The sequence below is a fragment of the Ostrinia furnacalis genome, unplaced genomic scaffold (assembly GCF_004193835.3).
Source record: "Ostrinia furnacalis isolate ACB-3 unplaced genomic scaffold, ASM419383v2 OfSCF1226, whole genome shotgun sequence".
Classification (NCBI taxonomy): Eukaryota; Metazoa; Arthropoda; class Insecta; order Lepidoptera; family Crambidae; genus Ostrinia; species Ostrinia furnacalis.
This window is the reverse complement of record NW_021131465.1, coordinates 385783-409761: the sequence shown is the minus strand read 5'-3', so window position 1 is coordinate 409761 and position 23979 is coordinate 385783. Positions and strand designations below refer to the sequence as shown.

The 23979-nt window shown below is 35.9% G+C and overlaps 2 protein-coding genes across 3 annotated transcripts in view; one reads left to right on the top strand and one right to left on the bottom strand.

Annotated features, from left to right (window-relative positions):
* kcc (solute carrier family 12 member kcc) overlaps positions 1-23979 on the bottom strand; it is a 341704-nt gene that overhangs the window by 97664 nt on the left and 220061 nt on the right. The gene's annotated exons all lie outside the window — the stretch shown is intronic.
* Positions 19239-22351, top strand: LOC114351939 (trypsin, alkaline C-like). The gene is made up of 4 exons (XM_028303296.1): positions 19239-19317; positions 20367-20529; positions 21355-21610; positions 21995-22351. The coding sequence occupies exons 1-4, from the start codon at positions 19263-19265 to the stop codon at positions 22289-22291; spliced, it is 771 nt and encodes a 256-aa protein (XP_028159097.1). The 5' UTR covers positions 19239-19262; the 3' UTR covers positions 22292-22351.

The window sequence follows — 23979 nt, the reverse complement described above, 5'->3', positions numbered from 1 at the left end:
GCAATTGGCCAATCAATTTAATCGGTGCTCCGCAAACCAGGCTTCCGTTAAAGCGTTACTCCACAAAAGTTCACCAAAAGGGGAAGCATTAAAATTCTTGAGGCTTGACAAATCTCTTACCTGGCGGTATGTAAATGCGCCAATGTTCGATAACTTCGTTGTTCTTGTTAAGTGTGTGACTCTTCGGGAATTTTCGGAATAGAAATTATATCTTGCACGTAGCCGTGGAGTCCCGAAAAAGTTTTATTGTGTTGCGAACCAAAAATATAGCAATAAAACTACGTAATCCAATTTCGCTTTTTATGATCGAAGAGAATGTAAGTAATAAAGGAATGCGTTTTCCTATAAATCACCAGTCAACTTATCTTAGGCTGAAGTATTACAGCGGGCGTCCATATTAGATCAACTGATTTATCTTGTGAATATTTTTGGGATGAAACATAAGCTATCCTTTTTTGGCGGTTTCGTCCAAAGCTTTGACGTTGAAGTAATATCTATATCTAAATCCCAACTAATATTATAAATGCGAAAGTAACTCTGTCTGTCTGTCTGTCTGTCTGTCTGTCTGTTACGCTTTCCCGCTTAAACCTCGCAACCGATTTTGATGAAATTTGGCATAGAGATAGTTTGAGTCCCGGGAAAGAACATAGGATAGTTTTTATCCCGGTTTTTGAAACAGGGACGCGCGCGATAAAGTTTTTCTGTGACAGACAAAATTCCACGCGGGCGAAGCCGCGGGCGGAAAGCTAGTATACTATATAACTCAAAGGTGACTGACTGACATAGTGATCTATCACCGCACAGCCCAAACCACTGGATGGATTGTGCTGAAATTTGGCATGCAGGTAGATGTTATGACGTAGGCATACGCTAAGAAAGGATTTTATGAAACTCCACCTCTAAGAGGGTAAAACGGGATCTACACGGCTCGAAGTCGCGGGCGGCCGCTAGTAATAAATAAACATTTGCATTTTGGTGGACCAAGGAGAGTCTATTTGTCTGGGATCAAAGCTGACCCACGAATTGCGCTCTCTGAAAATTACTTTAAATATAGTTGACCCAATTTCAACATGCTTATTAACCTAATTAATATGGAAAATGAATATTACTTACTTATTTACTTATTTTTACGAATAATGTAAAGAAAAGTGAAAGCATTCACCCTTTTTCATATAAATTAATATTGTAAATATCTAAACCGTAATAATATCAGGGCGTAGGCAGAAAAAATATATATTTAGGTAAAGAAAAGATATATTTATCAAAACTGAACGCCTGATTTAGACATCAACCGTCTGCGTCATGGGCATAAAAAATTGCTATCTATAATTTGCGGCGCTTGGTTGGCGCGCGCCCTATTACGTAGGTGCCTTGCCTCTAAGGTAGGTCGGCTCACGGTTCTTGGCCTATATTTTGTCCTGCTCATGCAGGTACGTGATGCATGATTGGATCTCGTTCTGGCGTGACGTCACAACGCAACCCCTGTGTGTGCGTGAGCCGATGTGAACGCAGCATCCATGTCAGTGATAATTGTGATATTTCAATATTAGTCCAGGTTTTGTTTATAATTATAAGTAACATTGACTTTTTACATATTTTTCAAAATATTTCAAAGAAAGTTAGACAAAGAGAAAGAGAGTCTAAGTGGAAAGATGTTTGTAACGTTTTCTTGGTATGACAATAAGTTTTGAAAAGTTTTTTTTTTTTTAAATTTAAACAAATAGTAGTAATAGTAAAATTGTTCTATTCTCGTTTTCGTGGAAGATACCGTTATGAATAGGCTCTTTTTTCAGGGTACTTACTCATAAATGCGTCGCAAATAAAGGCAATGTCAACCCAAATTGTAAAAATATCTTTTATCCATTTCCACAAAATATGCACAATTTTCTTAAGCTTGTTGTTGTTTGCTTGTTTATACGTATTCATTACATTATGCGGACTGTTCGAGTTACAGCTCCGAAACGGGTCAAGCACTTACAGTATTATACTGAGATGGGATGGAGCGACAAATAATTAAAAAATGGAGACTGCACGACGTATTTTATTATCTATGTCCCATTTTATGGAGTTAAAAAGAAAGATATTCATAGCTTAATTAAGATATTAAAAGATCTGTCTAAGTTGCCTGGTAGAGATTGCTTTAAAGCAATATAATAACCTAAATGTATGATGCTTTCTTTTCTTTGTTTTGTGTACTGTTGGTACCTACAATAATGTGTTTATATTTATATTTGATATACATCCCAATTTAGATAATTATTATTAAGTAATTAGCTGATTCAGTGAACTTCTTAATGCTATATTCATCAGTTAATAATGTCGGATATTAAAGGTGAAAAAAAAATCAAATATTTATTCAATATAAACCATCAAAATCTTTATAATATTAGTGTAGATTTGTATTGATTCTTTTGATAATGTGCACTTTTGATAAATTCAAACTTTGTTTTTTGCAACAGAGAACGAAAATAACATTTGTGGGAATAGAGACGGCAGTAATTTACATCTTGTTCTCTTGTAGCTTCCACACATCCTATAAAAAGATTTTCCGAACGATACAACCCTGTATTGTACAGACAGCACATCAGACTATACAATTTTGTTGTAATATAGCTTCTATTACAACTACATACGATACCACAGTGCTAACTTGACTTACGATGTTACACGCGTGTACTAGTGTATCCTGAGGGAACGCGCAATGTTTCGTTATTTTTATGACGTCTGCTTTTATTTTATTTTTCCGTTGGCGAAATATACTGCTGTTAACAATACGGCATTTTTCCTTATATATTTTCAGTTCAGGAACACAATTTTCATAGTTTAAAACACTTTAACCATTTAGCATCATGTATACTTGCATACAAAAAAGTAACCCACGCTTATAGTCTTACATAAATATTACTGAAAAAGATAATTATCTCACTGAATACTAACATACTTACTAATATTATGTCAGATCGCAATAAAACATAGGTTTATTTGTTTCAAGGGTCGTAGTAACTTCTGTGTCTATATATTTGGCTTTATTTGTCCCAAGTGACGAGTTTTTATTTACGAAAGGCCGGCAAAGTACCGGGCCCGAGTATTAACGTCCCTTCCGTAGTACAGAATCATTTGGCTCAATTTGCGAATTTCACCTTAATGTAAAATTTAACTTAGTACCTATTTTACTAGGCAAAAGGAACTTTTATAACTTTGTTGTAAAATAAATGGCCGCTTAAATGTAAAAGTGAACTTTTATAATTAATTTCGTAATTTCGCTTCGTTCAGTTTTCTGTAAACTTTGAGTTGGTGTCCAGCAACTTTGTTGGATTGAAAGAGCGTTTTATTCTGCGAAACTGCAGCCAGGGGCGGTAGTTAATTGCGACTATAGCTTCGGCTCAAACCCCAGAGCGGGTGAAACCTGCGTTTTACTCAACTTCCCTGCTTTGTTACTTACACCCTTTGTTCTTGTTGGGAGCTGGCAAGTCTGGATATTCTGCAGGGTTTTATTTCGTTGCTTTTATTTAAAAAATAGTTTTACTTTTGATAGGCTAAAATAATTGCTTTAAGGACTTGACACTGTCAGTCTGTGGAGTCATCAGGAGTCTTATTAGGGTAGTTGACACAAGCGCTTAATTGAATTAATATTTTATGAGCTGTCAAAACTATTTTGGTATGGCAAAAACAAGTCACTTTTTTGCTAATTCAACTTACAAATAATTGATATCAAAGTTACTAAAATGCCGTGTGGTGACGGCAGAGTAGAATACATTTGTCACCAACCCCTACTCTTCCCGCGGGTGTCGTAAGAGGCGACTTAGGGACTACACATCAAACAGAGAACGGGCAGCAGCGCTCTCTGAAAAACATCAATCTTTTAAACTGCGATCTCCAACCCGCCTGCCAAGCGTGGGGATTATGGCAAAACCCTCCACTATAGTGGAGGAGGCTCATAGTCCAGCAGTGGACTGTAAAGGGCTGTTGATGATTACTAAAATAATATTTTACAGATTTGGGATCAACTAAAGTAGGTTTTCAGGGCTAGAATTTTGTGAGTCAAAAATCAAATGTCTTTATTTTTGTACTAAATCTTTATTATTAACCAATTAACTAGTAAGGCTTTTAAATACGTGAAAAATACTTAATTGCTTTTTTAAAACCCACTAATTATTATCACTGCACGATTTGAGATTGCCTGACTCTATCAACTTGCTCTGGCAAATTGTGACATTTCTAATTAATTTTGAACTTTTTCGAGTTAATCGAGAAATCTCGGACGTCGCGTACACGGCACGGTTTATTAAAATTAACGTGGAGCAAAAATGTGAACAGTTTAATTTGTTTGTGGAGCAAAACAGTGCGACACTAGCGGACGGCTTAATTTTTTACTTAAACAATTTCAGCTTGTGCTGCTTGTGCTTTATAAGGCGTACAGATGCGGCGATTTAAAAAAGTCGACGTTTACAGTGCCTTCAGAAAAAGTGACATTAGTTTGCGATAGAACTGTGCATTTAATTACAATAATGGTTGTTACATTGCCTAAAGGCAAAACATTATAGTTTCAAACTATTGAGTTTTGACTAAGGACAATACCTACATCAGACGACAGTACCTTCGTCCTACATCCATTGCAGCGTGACGTGACACAAATTACTGTGACAACTGTCTTAATACTTCAAACCAATGAAGAATTATTGAACTAGCGGCCACTCGCGAATTCGTACGCGTGGTCCCCGTTTTACCCTCTTAGGGCTTGAATCTTGCAGTTTTAGTGAGCCCCTACGTTCTAAAAAGATACCCCATGCAAAATTTGAGACTCCTAGCACTTGTAGTTTCTGAGATTTTGTGATGAGTGAGTCAGTCAATCAGTGACCCTTTCGCTTACTCTTTCTGCATGACCCGTGGTTGACTGGCAGAGAATGCCATCCGGCATTAAGTCCGCTACAGTGCATTGTTAGTTTGTGCTGAAGATTAAATAAATAAATAAATATAGATGACAAATAACAAAATTAATACGAATAAATTAAGATGCCACTGTTTATAAATAATTGGTATATATGTTACGGTCAAAGTGATAAATGTGAAAATTATGAATAATCGCCGGTTATTATGAATAATTACCGCATGATTTGGTAAATGTGATTAATATGAGGTCATTTATGTGTGTATAAAACTAAATAGGCGGCTTAACCTATATTTCACTTTAAATCAAAACATTATGTTATAGGCATCATGGAAAAGTAATATTATGCAAAAAACATTCCAAACTCATTATGCCAAATTATATTAGTATATGATATCAAAACGTTCAAAAGTTTGGCTGTACACGAGCACGTACACAAGATTTTGTTCTCTTTTATGAAATTTGTTAGTACAAAGGTTGAATTATTAAATAATCACTGTTAAATGTGATTAATTTATCACTTTCACCGCGACTGTCGGGAATTATTCATAATAACCGGTTATTATTAATAATTTTCAATTTATCACATTAACCGTAACATATATTTCAATTAGGCTTTAAAGCCTTATTGGTAAACGTTAAGCCAAGCGTTGAAAACGCTCAATCTGTAAAACAATTATCCGTTCTCGCAGAAGCCGTTTTAATTTAAAAAAGAAAATAAAGAGCTTTGTCCTTATGCAGTTCCATTGCCAGTAACTGACTCAATTTAGATTAAGCTTCTCGCAGACTAATTCAGGTTTAAATTAATTTCCCAGCCACAAGATAAGCATTCTGTAGATTGTTACTCAGAACAATAAAATCATCTCAGATTAAGAAGTAAACTTGTTACTCGACTGGACTTTATTCAGTACAAATGAAATCTTTTGTTCCTTAGAGATATAAATTATTCAGCGTTTGTGATTTTTGTTCCGCAATATTTTTGCACGTCGGGCAATAGGAATTATTAGAAACAGAAACCCCTCTGTGTATACCCGCCCTGCGCCGAAAATTTCTTTGTCTGCTCTACGCTTGTAATCTACGGATTACTTTTAGGGATGGCGGTGTAGGTCAACAATCGATATTTTATCGATCTTTAAACAGATTGATCTCAATCAGAGACTAAATAACTTTTATTTTATGATTGGTACATCATCAGCTGCACATCCCTAATAGTATTTTATTTTGCCTACAGTAATTTTCATTAATAATGATTTAGGTCGTTGAATTGTATCACTTTACATTTATGCAATTCTTTAAAATACAGTTAATAATATCGAACTATATTCAATATTTTCAAAAATCAATAACATTTAGAGTTTGATTTTTTAAATCTATCTTTTCTGATTTAGCTTTGAGTTCATTGAAATCCGATTTTGTAGGAAGAATCCCCACCGGACCCCATCCCTAATTACTTTTCTCCGCTCTTGATTCATGACAGCGGTATTTCTTCTCTTCGAACCGCAATTCAATTGAACAGCCTTTTATATTGGACAGAATATTTTTAGGATGAGGTGCTATAACACCGTAAGATAATGTTATTGTAGGTTTTAAAGGCTGTTGTTGACTAAATTATTGTTTTATTAATGTTTGTAAAGCTTTTTATTTGGACAAGGTGTCGCACTTCAGTGCCAGAATGGTGCCTTGTCACCAAAACAAAACTATGTAAAATTGATTTTTGGATAAGATCTTTTCCTATTTTTCGAATGATCTACCGACAATAGATTGTAGTAGGTAATAGAGGGATAAAAGCGAAAACTATTTATGTCTATGTTCTTGTTGTTGTTGTTGGTTGTTTCAGCCAAATGACGTCCACTGCTGGACTAAGGCCTCCCCCAAGGTTTTCCACAATGAACGGTCCTGCGCTGCCCGCATCCAGGCTCTTCCCGCGACCTTTACCTATGTTCTTGTAAAAAAGTATTTTTTTCAACATAAAATAAACCATAGATTGACATAATGAAACAAATTAATTAGTCTAGCTAGAGGAAACGGCAAAAGCACCAATCATTAATATTACAACAAGTTTAAAAAAAAACCATTTAGTTCCATAAAAATAAGATTTTGTCCCCTCCACGGGTCGATCCGGTGACCCTTGCAAATCCGGCCTACTTCTTATCTGGGCCGCCGGCAATCAACTGCCAGTCGTGCCTATTTACTGAATAAACCGTTAGGGTAATCGTCTACCCCCTGAACCCTTGGTGACTGAAAGGGGAGCTGTGACTTTGGGCTGAGTGCTCACTGGTATTAAAATAGTAATAGGTGTTCCTATTAATGGTCTTTAAATAAAAGTAATAAGCAAAATAAAGAGCAAAACTCAAGGACCTAATTCGTATTGGTTTATAAATTAAATAAAGATCGAAGAAGGTTCCTGAAAAATGCCAGAAAAATATAAAGATCGAAAATCACTCAATTCAATCCATTTCTACATTTTCTTAAATCAATAAATAGTCACCACCGATAGTTAAGTAGTAAGTCTTACGAAGTACCCAAGTTTCAAATTTGCCTAAACATAATTTATTGGCAAGAAACATAACCTGGTTTGTTTGTTTTACTTCTAGCAAGTTGTTGTCGTAGCTCGCTACGGGAAATTATGTCATCAGTGACAGGAAGCTAATATAGGTACGTACACGAAACAATGTTACGGCAAACATACTCGATTCGAATAAGGAAATTGTACACGGATTATTTTATTTCTGTTCAGAGTAATCTAATAATATCGAAACAGTTGTGTTAATTGTTTTGTCTTTTATAATCTTGCTAGAATATGCATTGGGGGCTTATGACGATCGATTGATGATTGTGTATCTTTACCAATTTAATTTTTAATTTACTGCTACAAAAATGAATTACGAACTGGGAAAATATGACTTAAAAAGTATTTAGTTCAGTAAAAGAAGTTATTTATTAATTTTATCCAAAGCATTTCTGAAAATGATTTAAAAGATTGGATTTAGTGGGTGTCATTTGATGCTTGCTTGATTTACGAAGGGTGAAACTATGTGTCCTAAGCCTTACATTTCTGAAAGCACATACATATTGCACGCTCAGAATCAGAAGGCGTAACGAGAGCCGTGATGAATAGCTGTACCAATAAGGTTGATGTCTGTTTGGGGATTTTGCGGTTTGAGGCACAAATCAGTACTAAAAAATAAAGCATTCATCAAACAACCATACATCGCATTTGTCGTAACAAACCACAAAGTATAAAATAATACCATCCACGAAGACGCGCCCCACCATTCTTTCGACCAAAAATTCTTCGGATTGATGGTGAAAACGGTCATTAGTCGCCCGATAAGTAGTTGGGCCGATTTTAATTTGTATGAAGACCATATCTGTGCAAATTGCGCACTTTCATACATGTTATCGGCCGACAAAAACTCTGTGGTCTGCGACTAGGCTAAATAGTCCAATAGCTATTTAGTTGATTATGACTTTTAGGTGCTTACTGCAAACCTTTTACTGAAAATAATAGTTATACTGAGCATAAGCTCTTTTCGGGATAAACGTTTGCATCTTTACACAAGGCTTGTTTTGTATGTGTATCAAGTAAGTAGGTATTAGTAGTAGTAGGTAGTGTAATTAGTGTTAATATTTTTCAGTATTTAAGATTTTAAGTGTTTTTTTCAGTTTCTGAGAAATCTATTTTTGGGGCGAAGATTATGTTGAGTGTCAAAGCCTCACTATAACAAAGCCTTACAATGTAAACATAGAAACCTATTATTAATTTTAATATACGACATTCTCTCTGAAATTAATACAACTGGGAAAGTAATTGTGCTAAAAAGTCATTAATTTGTCCTAAAACCCTAGGATATGCGCGGGTTTATTACACAGTGCGCTATAAAAATGGAATTACATAATAATTTTGCTTCGTTTTATTGCTTCAATTATAATTTTATGCGACTTCACGAAAGACTGTATAGTGTAATTATGGAGAATTTATTTTATCGCGTTGAATTTAAGCGTTGCAGTGCACGAGTATATTAAATTAATTTAATAAGGATAATTTAGTAGAAGAACTTTGACCCTTGAAAGGTGTAGTTTAAGAATCTGCTCATGTCTAATTCTAAGGTACAAGGTACAAGTTATGGCCATTTTAGAGAATGAAATTGATTTTGGAATTTACAAAAGGGCAACATCTCCTTACGAACTTTAACCTTAAGCCCTTGACAGACTGCTTGAAATGAGCGGGTGTCGTTTCTATACAAATTGACAACTATTAGCGTTTAATTGTGTAGATAATAGCGCGGTTATAGACTAAGAGCTAGTGAACGCCAGACCTACGTTATTTTATAAAGGCTGAAAGTTTGTCAGCACATGCTCCCAACATAGCTAAGAACCATGGCCAAACATGAAGTTTGGGTCATGGTGGCTTTGGCAGACAGACGGTACTAAAGGTGTGTAAAATACTAACTTAATTACGTCAAAGTATAAAGGCTGATTTTTTTATATTTTCTTCAAAATGTTATTAGAAATGACGTCATTAATTGACAGACACCTACCATGGTGGCAGCCCTTAGCCAGACACCTTAAAGTTCATGAAAATGTAGTCCTACTTACGTCATACTATAAAAGCTGATATTTACATAAAATATTTGAACTATCATTTGATGAAGTTTCCTCATCAGCCAGACACTTCTGATGGTTCCTTCGCCTTGCCAGACAGCTTTTAGGGTGGCTGAAAGTGCGAACGCGAGGCACTATAAATATTGTTTTTTGTACTTTTTCTTAAGTTACTCAAGTATTTGAGTCTGTAAATCATCATCTCATGTTGATGAGCTGATGATGGAAGGTAAGTACAACTCCTTAAGGCTTAGGAGTTGGAGGACAATTCCTTAACCAGTATATATAAGTATAGTTTCTAAAGTTATTTGGGTGTTTGCATCAGCTAGTCATCATCCCATGTTGATGGAAGGTACAACTCCTTAACGCTTAGGAGTTGTAGGATAATTCACGTCATGCTCCCCGGCGGAACTACTTTTGATTTAACTAGTCTAGTGTAAGTTTCTAAAATAAATCTTTGAAATGTCTATAAAATTCTAGTCCTATTTTAAAAAAAATTATGTCACTGGTTTCGCCGTATTTTGTTATTGAAAGTGGTTGCGCTGCAGAGTATCCTTCCAGCGAAACCATCACGATATATCTATTACTATGCATAGTATAATCAAATTTATAGTATCAAATAATACTATAACAATTCTATATTGAATTAGGACCCCCAAATCCTCACTAGAATTTATATACGCGGAAAATGTGGTGCCACAAATTTTATCTTCAAAATAGTTGCTAAACGCCTAGAGTAAAGTTCTTAGCAACATTAGCATTAACATAGGTAATGATAATGTTGCTAAGAACTTTACTCTAGGCAACTTTCAGAGGTAATCACTTTAAAATTAGGGATTACCTAAGCCTTAAGGAGTTGTACTTACCTTCCATCATCAGCTCATCAACATGAGATGATGATTTACAGACTCAAATACTTGAGTAACATAAGAAAAAGTACAAAAAACAATAATTATAGTGCCTCGCGTTCGCACTTTCAGCCACCCTAAAAGCTGTCTGGCAAGGCGAAGGAACCATCAGAAGTGTCTGGCTGATGAGGAAACTTCATCAAATGATAGTTCAAATATTTTATGTAAATATCAGCTTTTATAGTATGACGTAAGTAGGACTACATTTTCATGAACTTTAAGGTGTCTGGCTAAGGGCTGCCACCATGGTAGGTGTCTGTCAATTAATGACGTCATTTCTAATAACATTTTGAAGGAAATATCAAAAAATCAGCCTTTATACTTTGACGTAATTAAGTTGGTATTTTACACACCTTTAGTACCGTCTGTCTGCCAAAGCCACCATGACCCAAACTTCATGTTTGGCCATGGTTCTTAGCTATGATGGGAGCATGCGCTGACAAACTTTCAGCCTTTATAAAATAACGTAGGTCTGGCGTTCACTAGCTCTTAGTCTATTAAACGTGAGGCGATTACTGTCAAAATGTACTCGTACCGACGCGGTTACGTCACGTACGTCGCTGTCACAAGCAATACGATGTGTATATGTGATAGAGGTTTAGACAATTTAGACATACTTATTTACGTATTTATAATTTTCTATGTTTTTGACCCCAACATAAGAGGGTTCAAAATATGTGTATACAGCCTCATGAAGGGTTAATAAATAAATCTTTAACCGAGGTAAGTGTTTTGCATTTACTATGAAAAAGTGCGAATATACCAAATCTTTTTTCCATACAAAAATATTTTCGCATCACTAGCTCAAAACAGAACTTTGATATTCATACACAAATATTTTTATTTCCAAGAAATAATAATGTAGATGGGTTTATTTAATATGTATTGGGAAGTACAACATCTGCGTATGATAAAGCTGGTTCCTGCCATTGGCACAGGTAGATATATTGGATCGGTCTTCTGAGAATTTGTAAGTTAGATTGGGTTCACGAGCAATCCAATTAAGATTAATTGGTTTAATTAGGTGCCACAGCCTATTTTATTGCGAGGATTATTTTGAATTGTTCATGTGTAGAATTTTGATTACCTCAAAACCATATAAGACATATTTGCCTGATATATTTTCACAGTCAGACTATTTTGTAATAGAATGGGATTTTTTACCTGCTGGGCTAGAATACACACCATGATAATATCTTATCTGGGACAAAATATATGGGGTTATCGCGTAAAATCGATATAATGGCGTGATAAACGCTTATCGCGGCGCTCATTCTAGGCCTACTGGTATTAAATCGCATTGAGTACTATTTTTTTCAACTAGCTCTCTTCTTTTGGTGCTTGAAGATAATCCATAAAATGCTATAAATAAACCATAGCCAATAATAGACGAGCCGCCACAAACACTAATCCCAGTTGTCAGCTGGAGCCACTTACATAAATTCCACCGGCTTAATGTCCTCGCCAAGATTTCTTTCAGAGCCACCTACTGCCGACTTTTATTATTATTTATTACTAATTGCATATACTCTATTATCTTTGAAACTTTATCCGTTGAAGACTGCTGTGAGAAGTTAAATAGGAAGTAACACGACTCTACCATGTTTAGGTAAAAACAATATTCCTGACGTTTGAGTTACAATAACTTGAAAAGTAAATTACTTTGATAGGTAATTTACTTTTATTTTTTTTGTAAATTTCATGCACAATTTCATTCAATTACAAAGCTTGAGGCAGAGTTTATTCACCGTTTATTTTTTACTTTACGTAACTACTTTGTTTTAATTACTTTAAATACAGCAAAAAAAAATATTATTTTCAATTGATTTCATTCTATTTACACCACAAAAATACTTTTTGAGATATAAAATAATATTCTTAAAGTTCATTAATATGATGTCATTAATCTCATGAGTTAAGTACCTACTGAATAATTTAGAAGATATTCTAGACTATGCACAGATAAATAAATACCGCATCAAATATTTTTCGATGCGTCCGTTGATAACGTTATCTATAATCGGCTGCTAAGCGGGCAATATTTCACAATTTGTCCAATACTCTTGATTAAATTACAGCATTTCTAGATATATTATGATAGATGATTTCTAGGGACTTTTCTTAAAGGAAAGCAATGTGATACTATTACATTGTGGATCTGATAGACAATGTTCACAGTGTCCACTGTTGCGGTAAGACTTGAAGATCTCGTAATCACAATCGGTTCAATTAATAAAAAGCAAAGATTCCTAATTTCGTAGAGGGATTTGGGTTGTCTAAGCGGTCTGGGTATGAAACAAGTTTTACAATTTTTAGGTAAGGAACTACAGTAAAATAATTTGATATTTTAAATAATACAATAGGCAATTTGTTCAACCTTTTTTCGCAAGAAAAAAAAAGGGTAACTTATATTTCTTAAATTATAATGTTCTTGGATGCCCTTTACTGAAGGCAACATGACTCTTACTGAATAGTATGCGTAGCTTAAAGATTTAGAGTGGATTTAATAAGAAGGGATCATTGAGAATATACCTAAACTATAACGCATAGAGATTAGCGTGCTAACGTACATAACCACAATACGAATATTGTGATCATGTGATCATTGCAATGTATATTGTGTTCGAGTGATGAATTTATCGGCGAACTTGGGTCTTGTACCACAGGTTATCTCCACTGACCTCGCATGAGCGCAGACTCAGCCGCGCCGCCATCTTTGTCTTGTCCAGACAAAAGTCTCATAGTAGACACCTTCACTTCAGTTTAACTCTTAAATTCAGTAAGCACTGTTGTTGACAAATTTAAAGAAACGTATTTATATGTTGAAAGTAGGTTATCCATTATCACATGGCATGTGACTGATAGAGCAATTGGCGGTGCATAAACAAAGGGTATATTCGATAATTAAGAAGAGAAATTATTATACCTATCAATTGGTTACTTTAGTTTATTTTATTGAAATGCCGCGCAGATTTAATAATTTCAGTATACATAATTATTTACAATCACTACTTTCAGCAACAATTATTGTAACTTTTGAATGATTCCATATTAAGAGCGTTTACATCTAGCGTGGCGTGTCAAGTTTAGGTAATTTCAATGCTATTTTTATTCACACTAAAACGATTGTGACTGTGTGCGTGTTTTCTCGCTCTGTAGTCAAACCAAATACTTTGAATCCACCATCGTAAAAGTGTGCCTGCCAGGCTGTCAAGTGAGAAGCTCAAGTAAACTATAAAATCTTCCAACACCGACTCCAAATATGCCAAGTGTCATGAAATGAAACACACCCTACTTGCTAAATATTCTATACGAATTTTTTTGACTTTCTTTAGTCTGGGTTGTAAGAATTGAGGTTCAAATCCTGTCAGTCATCTTATAGAAACGTCAAAGGCGTCTGAGTTCGAAGCATACTTAGATTCTTATTTTTGACTTACCTCCAGTGAGTGCTACAGGGAAGTATGTTGAGCTACTGCCAGCATCCACACTATTCACCATTTTGGAACTGATTTGTAATCACTGGGAGAATAAACTACTTAAAATCACACGGTCACATCTTAACTACGCGGACATATTTTTACAGTACGCAGTCACCAATATGAATATTTACTGACCAGACCGAACCTTATCAAATGTCTTATTTATTTTTAATGTTGTGATGAAACCCGTACACTTTTTGTACCCAACTGTCAGCAAATGGGATATTTGGAAATGAGTAACTTTATCATTAATCCATACACTCGAGATTGTCTGTCTGCGTCTGTGTAAAAGGGCGTTATTCTTTTGTTTGCAAACTTTGTTATCCCTTATCTGAAACTTGGAGCGCCGTGTTTATTGAATTAACCTTCCAATGTTGTGTGAAGTCACATCCATTTTTTCCACGAATGGTTTAGGTAACGTACTTATCTGCAAGCCAATTTGTATTTTTAATCATTCTGAAGATTTTTTACTTGGGCAAGTTTTCTGATTATGGAATCGGTGCGTGATTAGATCGCACTCTAATAAAACTTTTGGCGGGTCAGATACAGTAGGTACATAATTTGAAGTTTCATACAATTTGGTAATAGTAATTTTTTCATGCTTTGTGTCAACAATCATTATTTAGATACCTACTGAACTGATATTGTATTCTATGGTCCCATAGAGCATATTCGAAGCTAGCCAATAGGCATTACAAAGCAATGAAGCTTTGCAATAAGCACAATATTTTATTTATTAATGTATCCCTGCTACTAAGCAGCAAAGATTTTTTCACACGATAGGAAAACACACAAACAATTTAAGTACTCAACTTATAAATGTATAAAAAGTATTAAACTCACATATCCACAAACATATCGGTAAGTGCAGTAAGTGGGTACAATAAATGTCAAAACAAACTAATAAAAAAGATAATCTATCCGATAATTTTCACATGATTGCATTCAGTTATTGACCCCGTTAGTGTAGCTATAAATTAGTCCAATTTGAAGATCGTTATCTCTTGTATCTATATCTGCAATATTTTTCCTTTCTGCCACACGAATATATTTTTAAATAGTATATATTTAACCTATGAATTTGAAGATAAGTTTGGAGAATGTACAGAACTATACTTATTTATATTTTGCAGAAGCGTTCGTACAAAAATACATTTTATAATACCTTTAGACATTGCGCCACAAAAAGATCTCAGTTAAAATTGGTTCAATCAGATGTGGACTAACAACTATCAGAACAAAACAAATATGAATATAACATGTTTTGTTATTAATACTAAATGGATTTAATAAGAAGTTGTTAATTAGAAACAGTAAATTTTATTTTATTTATTTTTATATTATAATGAAAGGATATACAAATAAATAAAATGTATTCTATAGATTGGCGTACGCATCAAAATCTTAGTATATGAAACACTGCAAGCTAGCGGAGCGAGGAAGCAAAATTGAAACAGAACTCCCAGCAAGAAGTTTAGCGTTGCCTCGAAGTTGAACCAAGCACTACACTTTCATATAACTTAGAACTTATTTGAATAACAAGCAGTTTCAGTAATGCAACTTGAGGAACACTGGAAGAGAATCAATAGGCGGTTGCATTGTTACTTAGTACCTAACTACGTAGGAAACACTTGTACTTAACACTACTTATTAAGTAGCTGTGTTACTTACTTTACTTCCTTTGGATTAAGTAGCTAAGTTGTACGTTTTTGTCTCGGATACAGTAAAACTGAAAGGCCGGAAAATAAAATAAAATTGACTGAGTTTCTTGCGCAGCACTGGCCCATTTATTGTCCTGAAGCAGTGGTAGGGTTAATACTGGGACGTGTAAAAGTGTTTTCTAAAAGCCTACTTGCACAAATAAATGAGTTATGAGTTTTTTAAAGGAATATTATGTATGAAATCATTCATCACAACTAACCTACGAAAGCTAGTGATAATTATAAAATATACCAGTTTCTAGATTTTGTACTTACTTTGCTTTTCTGATTTATAATATTGTGGAAGAAACATTAGCAATTACATCTGGAAGTGTGATTGCCTTTAATTCTATAGGTTTTTTATGAATCGTTTGTTAATCTATAATATTCATAGATATACACATACTACGTATGCTACGAAAATTGAAAAACAACTAGTGCCTTCTAGTAATTAGTAATTTTATAGATACTCGTATGTATAGTTTCTAAAATTATTCAAGTGTTTTCATCAGGTAGTCATCATCTCATAGTGATGAACTAGTGTGTCCTTAACGCTTAGGAGTTGGAGGATAATTCTTTAAATATTATAGGTACAAATAAACTGACAGTTCTATTCTTTCATGTTTTTAAGGTGGGCTGATGACGGTTTAAGATATTTTTAAGTTGCCGATATAGTAACTTTACCTACCGTGGACATGGAAGTTAGTTGAATAAAGACATTTAAAAAAATCTTTACATAGAAAAGAGCGAACCCATGAAATACTGGTAAGAATAAAATAATATTGCTTTTGACTTTTGTTTGAGAGCAATATAACCTAGTTTCATTAAAAAATTGACTATTTCATAATCTTGCGGCTCTGTCAGAACCTTACTAGTGGTTAGAGGTTGGTTACAATCGGCCACGTTTGATTCCCAGGTGGGGCACACTGTAAGCTTGAGTCTACCTGATGACTCGACAAGAACGTTCTTTCGTTTTGTAGGTCACGTTTGTCGTAAAGTTTATAGTTTGACACAGCTGACACAACCGAACTTGAAGTAGATAGGTATTTGAATGTTTTTAAAATATTACACGTGTGCTTGATATGTAGAGTCCTTTAGTTTCCAACAGTACCTATCTATATCTTCCATTGACTGTTGCTACCTAATTCTTATCTTTTTTTCATCTACACTCAGCGTCAAATAAATCGCACCTCCCGCGACAAACACTTTCAAGCGTATGCATCCCCACTTCCCACCAATATTGGTATCATTCGAAAGCTTAGTTAGTTTAGAAGCTTTATTTCACTAAAGGAAAGGTTGGCAGTGGTACCCTAAAAATGTGTCTTTAGAAGGATCCTGTGTCTCTTTTACGCTCGAGCCAAGTTTTATGGATATAAAACTGTTAAATTGGGATTAATCGCTATCCATCTGTTGAATAGGAAACGTTAAGATCATTATTTGGTTTTATAACCACAAAAATTGGTCTAAATAGTCCCAGAGGTGAGGCACATTTACTTTTTTCAAGTCACATTTATGATACATGTTAATCGTTTATTTTAAGAAATGAAATGTGTTTTTCTTTAAGTTCATTTTGATTGGGATTTGTAATTACACCAATTGTGTTAGAAAAAAATGTTAAAGCGAAAGTAATAGGCTAGTTTCCTAAAAAAAAACTTTTTAGTCGGTCTATTTTAATATAAAAAATATTGGACACATATTTTTAATTGTCAATCAAACAAATAATTACAAAGTTATAGTGCGTTGAAGTTCCGCGCGACGTCACAAAGTGCTGCACTTTTACGCACTCATTGACGTCACGGGCCTTTTCTTTAGAACTTTGGTACGCTTTTTCTCTTTACATTTTCATTAGTTTGAAAAAGTGAAAAATACGTGTCGAGTATTTTTTGATAAGCTAACTGACGGACTAATTAAAACTTTTGTTTTTTTATCCAGGAGACATCCCTATTGTCACGAGAGGTGCGATTTATTTGACGCTGAGTGTAGCTAGTGAACAGAACTACTTATGTTCTATTTTCATGAATAAAATAAGGCCTTGAAGATATTTATTTATCATTCATTAAGCATTACTTCTGACAAGTTGTTAATGGATAAGGATGATTCCACGTAATATCTTAAAAGTTAATGATTATCTATGAGGATAATTATTACGACTAATATTTTTATTAATGTATGTGTTACAGGAAATGTATGAAATCCGTCATTGTATACAATTCCTAGGATGTAAATAATATAATTACCGTATGATTGTAACTTGTAAGTCTTAATGAGAGTCTAAATAAAAACTTTATTTCCTAAATAATCAAGAAGTATGAAGATATTATACTTGATTGTCTCAATGAGAGCCTTAATAAAAACTCTGATCCTAGAATTAGTAAGAAGTAAAGATATTATATTATACTGTATGATTGTTACATATTGTCTCAATGATACACTTAATAAAAACTCTCATTCTTCATTTATAAATGTGTTTTACTTATTTTTCACACATAGCGTTCGTTTTATACATTTCCTAAAACGATATTAGAATTCTATAAAATTCCTAGGAACTGTATACATTTCCTAGGAGTTGTATACAATTCCTAGAATTCATACATTTCCTGTAACTTTGTATTTACCACAATAGGCTCTATGATAGGAACTATTATATTAAAAGTTGCATTCAATGCATGTTGCATTTAGGTACAACAATATTATAATAATATTTATCCGTCTTGTCATGCAAGTAGTCTTTTTTATTATTATTACAAGCTTTTTATTACAAGCTTTATATTGACTTCACTTGTTAGTATGTGTGGGACAAATCTTGCAACTGAAATTAAGACCAGTTCTCTTCAACCGATGAGTATACCTATGTAAGTACGATGACAATGCAATGTTATGGTACCATTGAGCTGGTCTGATGGTGGAGTCAGGAAGTGGTCATAGGAACTCCTAAACGAAACGGCGGAATCGCATCGAATTTGGGTTCGTTGGATTTGTCTTTTTGAGCACTTTAGTGCTAGATGATGTCCAGGGTCCTGATGATGGATTTGGGAGGTGGCCATAAGAACTCCTAAACGAAACGGCGGAAACATATCGAGTTTAGGTTCGTTGGATTCGTCTTCCCGAGCACTTTGGTGCTAATTGATATAAAAAATTGATGACCAGGGCCCAGATTGAGATACAACTAAAAGTGTAAAATAAAATTATAATAAAAAAACTTGTTATCAGCAGAAGAAACTTGTTATTAACAGAATAAAGCTTGTTTTTAAAAAAAGTTTTTTTTATTATAATTTTATTTAGCGTAATTACACAATTACTCCTACTTCATATAAATTTTTTACCCAAAACGAATCTACTCGCACTTTAATATTGTGAATTTGTGATACAACCACTACAACTACAGCTAGTTGACATAGGCGCTAGCAATCAAAAGTTTTAAGAATCAAGTTCACGTTCAGTAATGATTTATGATAATGCGTTATTTTCTAATTTTTCTGTATAAAAATAACTAATCTTTATACACTTTTTGGTACTCTAATCTTGGTGGAAAGAATTAAATTCTAAATTCTAATCAACTAGTTTTCAATGTAAGTAATTATCCTTATTTTATCAATTTGACTCATCCGTTTTTTTATTATCTATTGAATATAAATACTTATAGCCAGTTTGGGGACAGATACACGACACATTTGCTGCCGACAAGATGAGCGTTACATCGGTACTGTCACTGTTTGTTGTGGGGCTGGCTGCTGTGTCAGGTACGAAGTCTTCTATATTCTATACTAGTGACTAATGCCCGTTATCACCATCAATCCCTAATTTTTAAGTGACCCCTATGGTAACACATAACAAGAATTTTGTCTTCATAGGGATCACTTAAAAATTAGGGATTGATGGTGAAAACGGGCATATGGTACAGTCAGCGTCAAATAAGTATAGTAACACCAACGATGGCCAATAAGTTGATAACAGAACCTTATTCCGATTGTAACAAAGACGTGCTGCGACTACTTATTGGCTACTTTGGGAGTCTCGAACTAATTTGACGCTGACTGTGCAGACACACATGCTCATAAAAAGTCATGCTTATTAGCATGTTTAAAAAAAGCGTGCTCAACAATTCGAAATGAGCATGTTTATTGACTATGTTTCGACACACGCACACTAAGAGGCAATTCAATAGTGGTATGCTTTTGTAAAAATAATAAGCATGTAACTGTAGCTTTAGGTCCGGTTTTTTTTTAATGAAGTATGAAATATTCACGTTCAATAAATACATCCTTGAGTCAAATCATTTTCAAAAATGAGTACGTTCAAGCTGGAAATCTTAATTCAGAAAAAGGGTCTTTTTTGGAAGAGATTCAAAGAATTTCACTGTGAGATAATTTATTTCAAGGTTGTTGGAATAAAAGTTTCAAACACCCTTTGTTACTCGTAATTGGGTCATTTTGTAATTAGCTCAATATAAAGTGAAGTAACCTTTATTAAAAAGTCCCCAAACTAGTCCTGTCTTTTGGGGACTTCAACTTCGATTGTGTGTACGATAGTGTAATAATATACAAGGTCCATAATACAAGGTCGCCCAGGCGCAAGTAACCACCCAAAATATTCTAAAAAATCATGGAAAAATATCGATAAAAAACCTTAAAATGGAGGTCTTACTGTAATATTTTTCAAGTTCATCACTTTTCAAGTTTGTATTTTTTAGATTCATTTTCCAAAAAAAAAACATAATTTTTAAAAGCCCTCTTATTGGTAATATCTGAATATATGAGCTTATCTGAATTCTAGTCCTAAATCATTCCAGCTGCCCCCAGCACGAGGATCATTGGTGGGTCTCCGGCCGCCATCGGCACGTTCCCGGAGATGGCCTCCTTGCTGTACTCCGACAGCAACTCTGGCCATAGACATCGCTGCGGAGGCACCATCCTCAGACGACGAGTGATCCTCACTGCTGCATACTGTACTCTGTGAGTTTCACACAATATTTACTTAAGGTTCCTCGCCCACAGACTACGATTTTTTGTAGCGATACAGTCGCAATACGATCGCTAGCTGTGTGCCTTCGCCCACATAAACACGATTTTTGTCGTGATGCAAACGCGATGCTATCGTGCTTCTGTCGCTATGTAAACGTGCACGGTCGCGTGTTTGCATCGAAACAGTCGCGAATGTCACAATGCTGTAGCGCGTTGGTTGGCATCAGTTCTGTAACGCGTTGCAAATGCGACTAAAGCTCATTTTAAAAAGTCACCATGGGCGAGGGGCCTAAAACTGCGCTCGGTAAGGTTAAACATGTACTGAAATGCAGGTAGTATTAGTAGTTTGTGCCTGCAGTCATACAAGTAATATTATGTATACTGCCATACACGCAGTACCTACGCTGTTTGGTTTGTGCAGACAATAGAACCACTCCCACTCATCCCTGGGGATGTGAAAGGCGACTAAATGACAAAGTTAAATATAGGATCTCAGGGGAATTAGAGGGTCGTACTTGTGCAATAGAGACCAAATTATTACCCGATGCTGATGATAATAATGATGAGAACATTACTGTCAAACACTGTAACGAGCGGGAGCGTTTTCTTTCAAGATATTAAACACGTGACATTAATACTGTTAGCCTCTGAGTCAAAGATAACTAATCATAATGCCCAACAGTTTCATACTCAATAATTATTAAGTTACTTACAAAAAGGAAGATGCTGACAAAACTAACTCGTTTCTAACAGCTTTAAATACTCTTAAAACTTTAAGCTGGTCAAAAATATAACGACATACGTTATTCTTTCCAGTGGATCTGGCATAAACAGATGGCGAACCCGTGTGGGGTCAGCTCTCGCCAACAGTGGCGGCACCGTGGTCAACACCCAGCAGATCATCGTCCACCCGCAGTACAACCCGTTCACCAGGGACAACGACATCTCTCTCATCCGCACCTCGGCTAATCTTCCCAGCAACAACAACGTCATGGATGCAAGCATCAGTGGACCCAACTACGTCCTTCCTGACAACTCGCCGGTCATCGCTGTGGGATGGGGCCGTATTTCTGTAAGTGGATATCATTCATTACCTTTAAATCGGGACAGGCTTTTTCCTTAGCTATAAATCCTGAGTTGGTCAACAATTGAGGCATGGAAAATAAATATTTGAACCACAGAGACTTTAAATTACAGCTAATCTCAAAAGTTGAGTTACTTTACTTTAAATTGAACTTTAACGGGTGTTTTTGTAAGGAGTTTGACAGACTTTTGACTTTTGTTATGGTTAAAGTGAGATGGTACAACCTAGGGTTAGTCTTTCTCACTCCTTAATTTAGTCACATTCATACCAGTGAAAAAGGCTGTTTACTGATCAAGGGGAAAACGATTCATTGGTGTTGCAAATTCCATAAGTCATACAAGACCGCTTATGTGAATTTTACTTTTATTGCAGCAAACTGGACAAGTTACCGAGCAGCTGCAGCAGGTGCAGATGTGGACTGTCAACCTGAACGTCTGCAGACAGCGGTATGCTATGGCCAACTTGGCCATCACCGACAACATGCTGTGTGCCGGCTGGTTAGACGTCGGCGGTCGCGATCAGTGCTATGGCGACGAGGGTGGTCCAGTCTTCCACGGCCGCGTGGTCGTCGGCATCACCTCCTGGAGGCTTGGCTGTGGAGCCCCTCAGTTCCCTGGAGTCAACACTCGCGTATCCAACTACACCGCTTGGATCACTAGCAATGCCTAGGGTTTTGTGATATAATAAGATTTAGCCATGACAATAAAATAATAAATGATAACGAACGAACGATCTTTTGCATTATTGAGTAATTTTAAAACTAAATTGTAAATAATATTGTTATGTATTGCCCCAGTTTGACAGATTTTTTCGTCTAGTTAGTGTACAGAACTACTTAAGTTCTATTTTCGTCAATAAAATGAGGTCTTGAAGATATTTATTATTCATTAAAGCATTACTTCTGACAAGTTGTTGATGAATAAGGATGTTTCCGCGTATTATCTTAAGTCTCCTCATTTCTGATTCGATCTCGTAAAGAAACACCGAGCATAGCCCTCTCCATAGCACGCTGTGCAACTTTGAGCTTCTGTATAAGGCCTATAGTGAGGGGCCACGTTTCCGTGCCATAAGTCATCACAGGTAACACACATTGGTTGTAGACTTTCGTCTTCAGGCACTGGGGTATTTTGGACGAAAGATGTTGCGTAGTTTCCCGAACGCTGCCCAGCCGAGTTGGATTCGACGATTGACCTCCTTCTCGAAATTGGACCTACCTAGCTGGATCGTTTGTCCGAGGTAGACATACTTGTCAACAATCTCAAGAATCGAGCTCCCAACCGACACCGGGTAGGGTGCAACATGGACGTTCGACATAAGCTTCGTTTTGTCCATGTTCATCCGAAGACCTACCTGTTGGGAAACTCGATTAAGGTCTTCGAGCATGGTGCCGAGGTCCTCCAGCGATTCTGCCATGACCACGATATCGTCAGCAAACCGAAGGTGAGTGATGTACTCGCCGTTAACGTTTATGCCGTATCCTTTCCATTCCAGGAGTTTGAAAGCGTCTTCCAATGCCGCGGTGAAGAGTTTCGGAGATATAACATCTCCCTGTCTTACACCTCGCTGTAAAGGAATCGCCCTCGTGCTTTGCTCCTGTACTCGGACCAACATGGTGGCGTTTTTGTACAAGCACTTTAGTACCTCGATGTACCGATAGTCGATACGGCACCGCTGGAAAGACTGCAGCACTGCCCACGTCTCAATCGAATCAAAGGCCTTCTCATAGTCCACGAACGCCAAGCATAGTGGCAAGTTATACTCCTCAGTCTTTTGTATAACCTGCCGCAGCGTATGGATGTGGTCTATGGTACTATAACCTTTCCGGAAACCGGCTTGTTTGGGAGGCTGGAAGTCATCGAACCTAAGTGCGAGACGATTCGTGATGACTCTCGAAAACAGCTTGTAAACATGGCTCAGAAGCGAGATGGGTCTGTAATTCTTCAGTAAGGTGTTATCTCCTCATATGAGGTGTTATCAGAAATGAGGAGATCCGTAAACGAACTAAAGTCGCTGACATAGCCCGACGGATCAGCAAGCTGAAGTGGCAGTGGGCTGGGCACATAGTACCTACGCAGAACTGACGACCGATGGGGCAGCAAGGTTCTGGAATGGAGGCCACGTACCGGAAAACGCAGCGTGGGACGTCCACCCACAAGGTGGACCGATGACCTGATAAAGGTAGCGGGAAGGCGCTGGATGCAGGCCGCTACCAACCGTGCGATGTGGAAGTCATTGGGGGAGGCCTATGTTCAGCAGTGGACGTCCTGTGGCTGAAATGATGATGATGATCTTAAAAGTAACTGATTATCTACCAGGACAATTATTATGACTAATTTATTTATTTATGTATGTGCCAC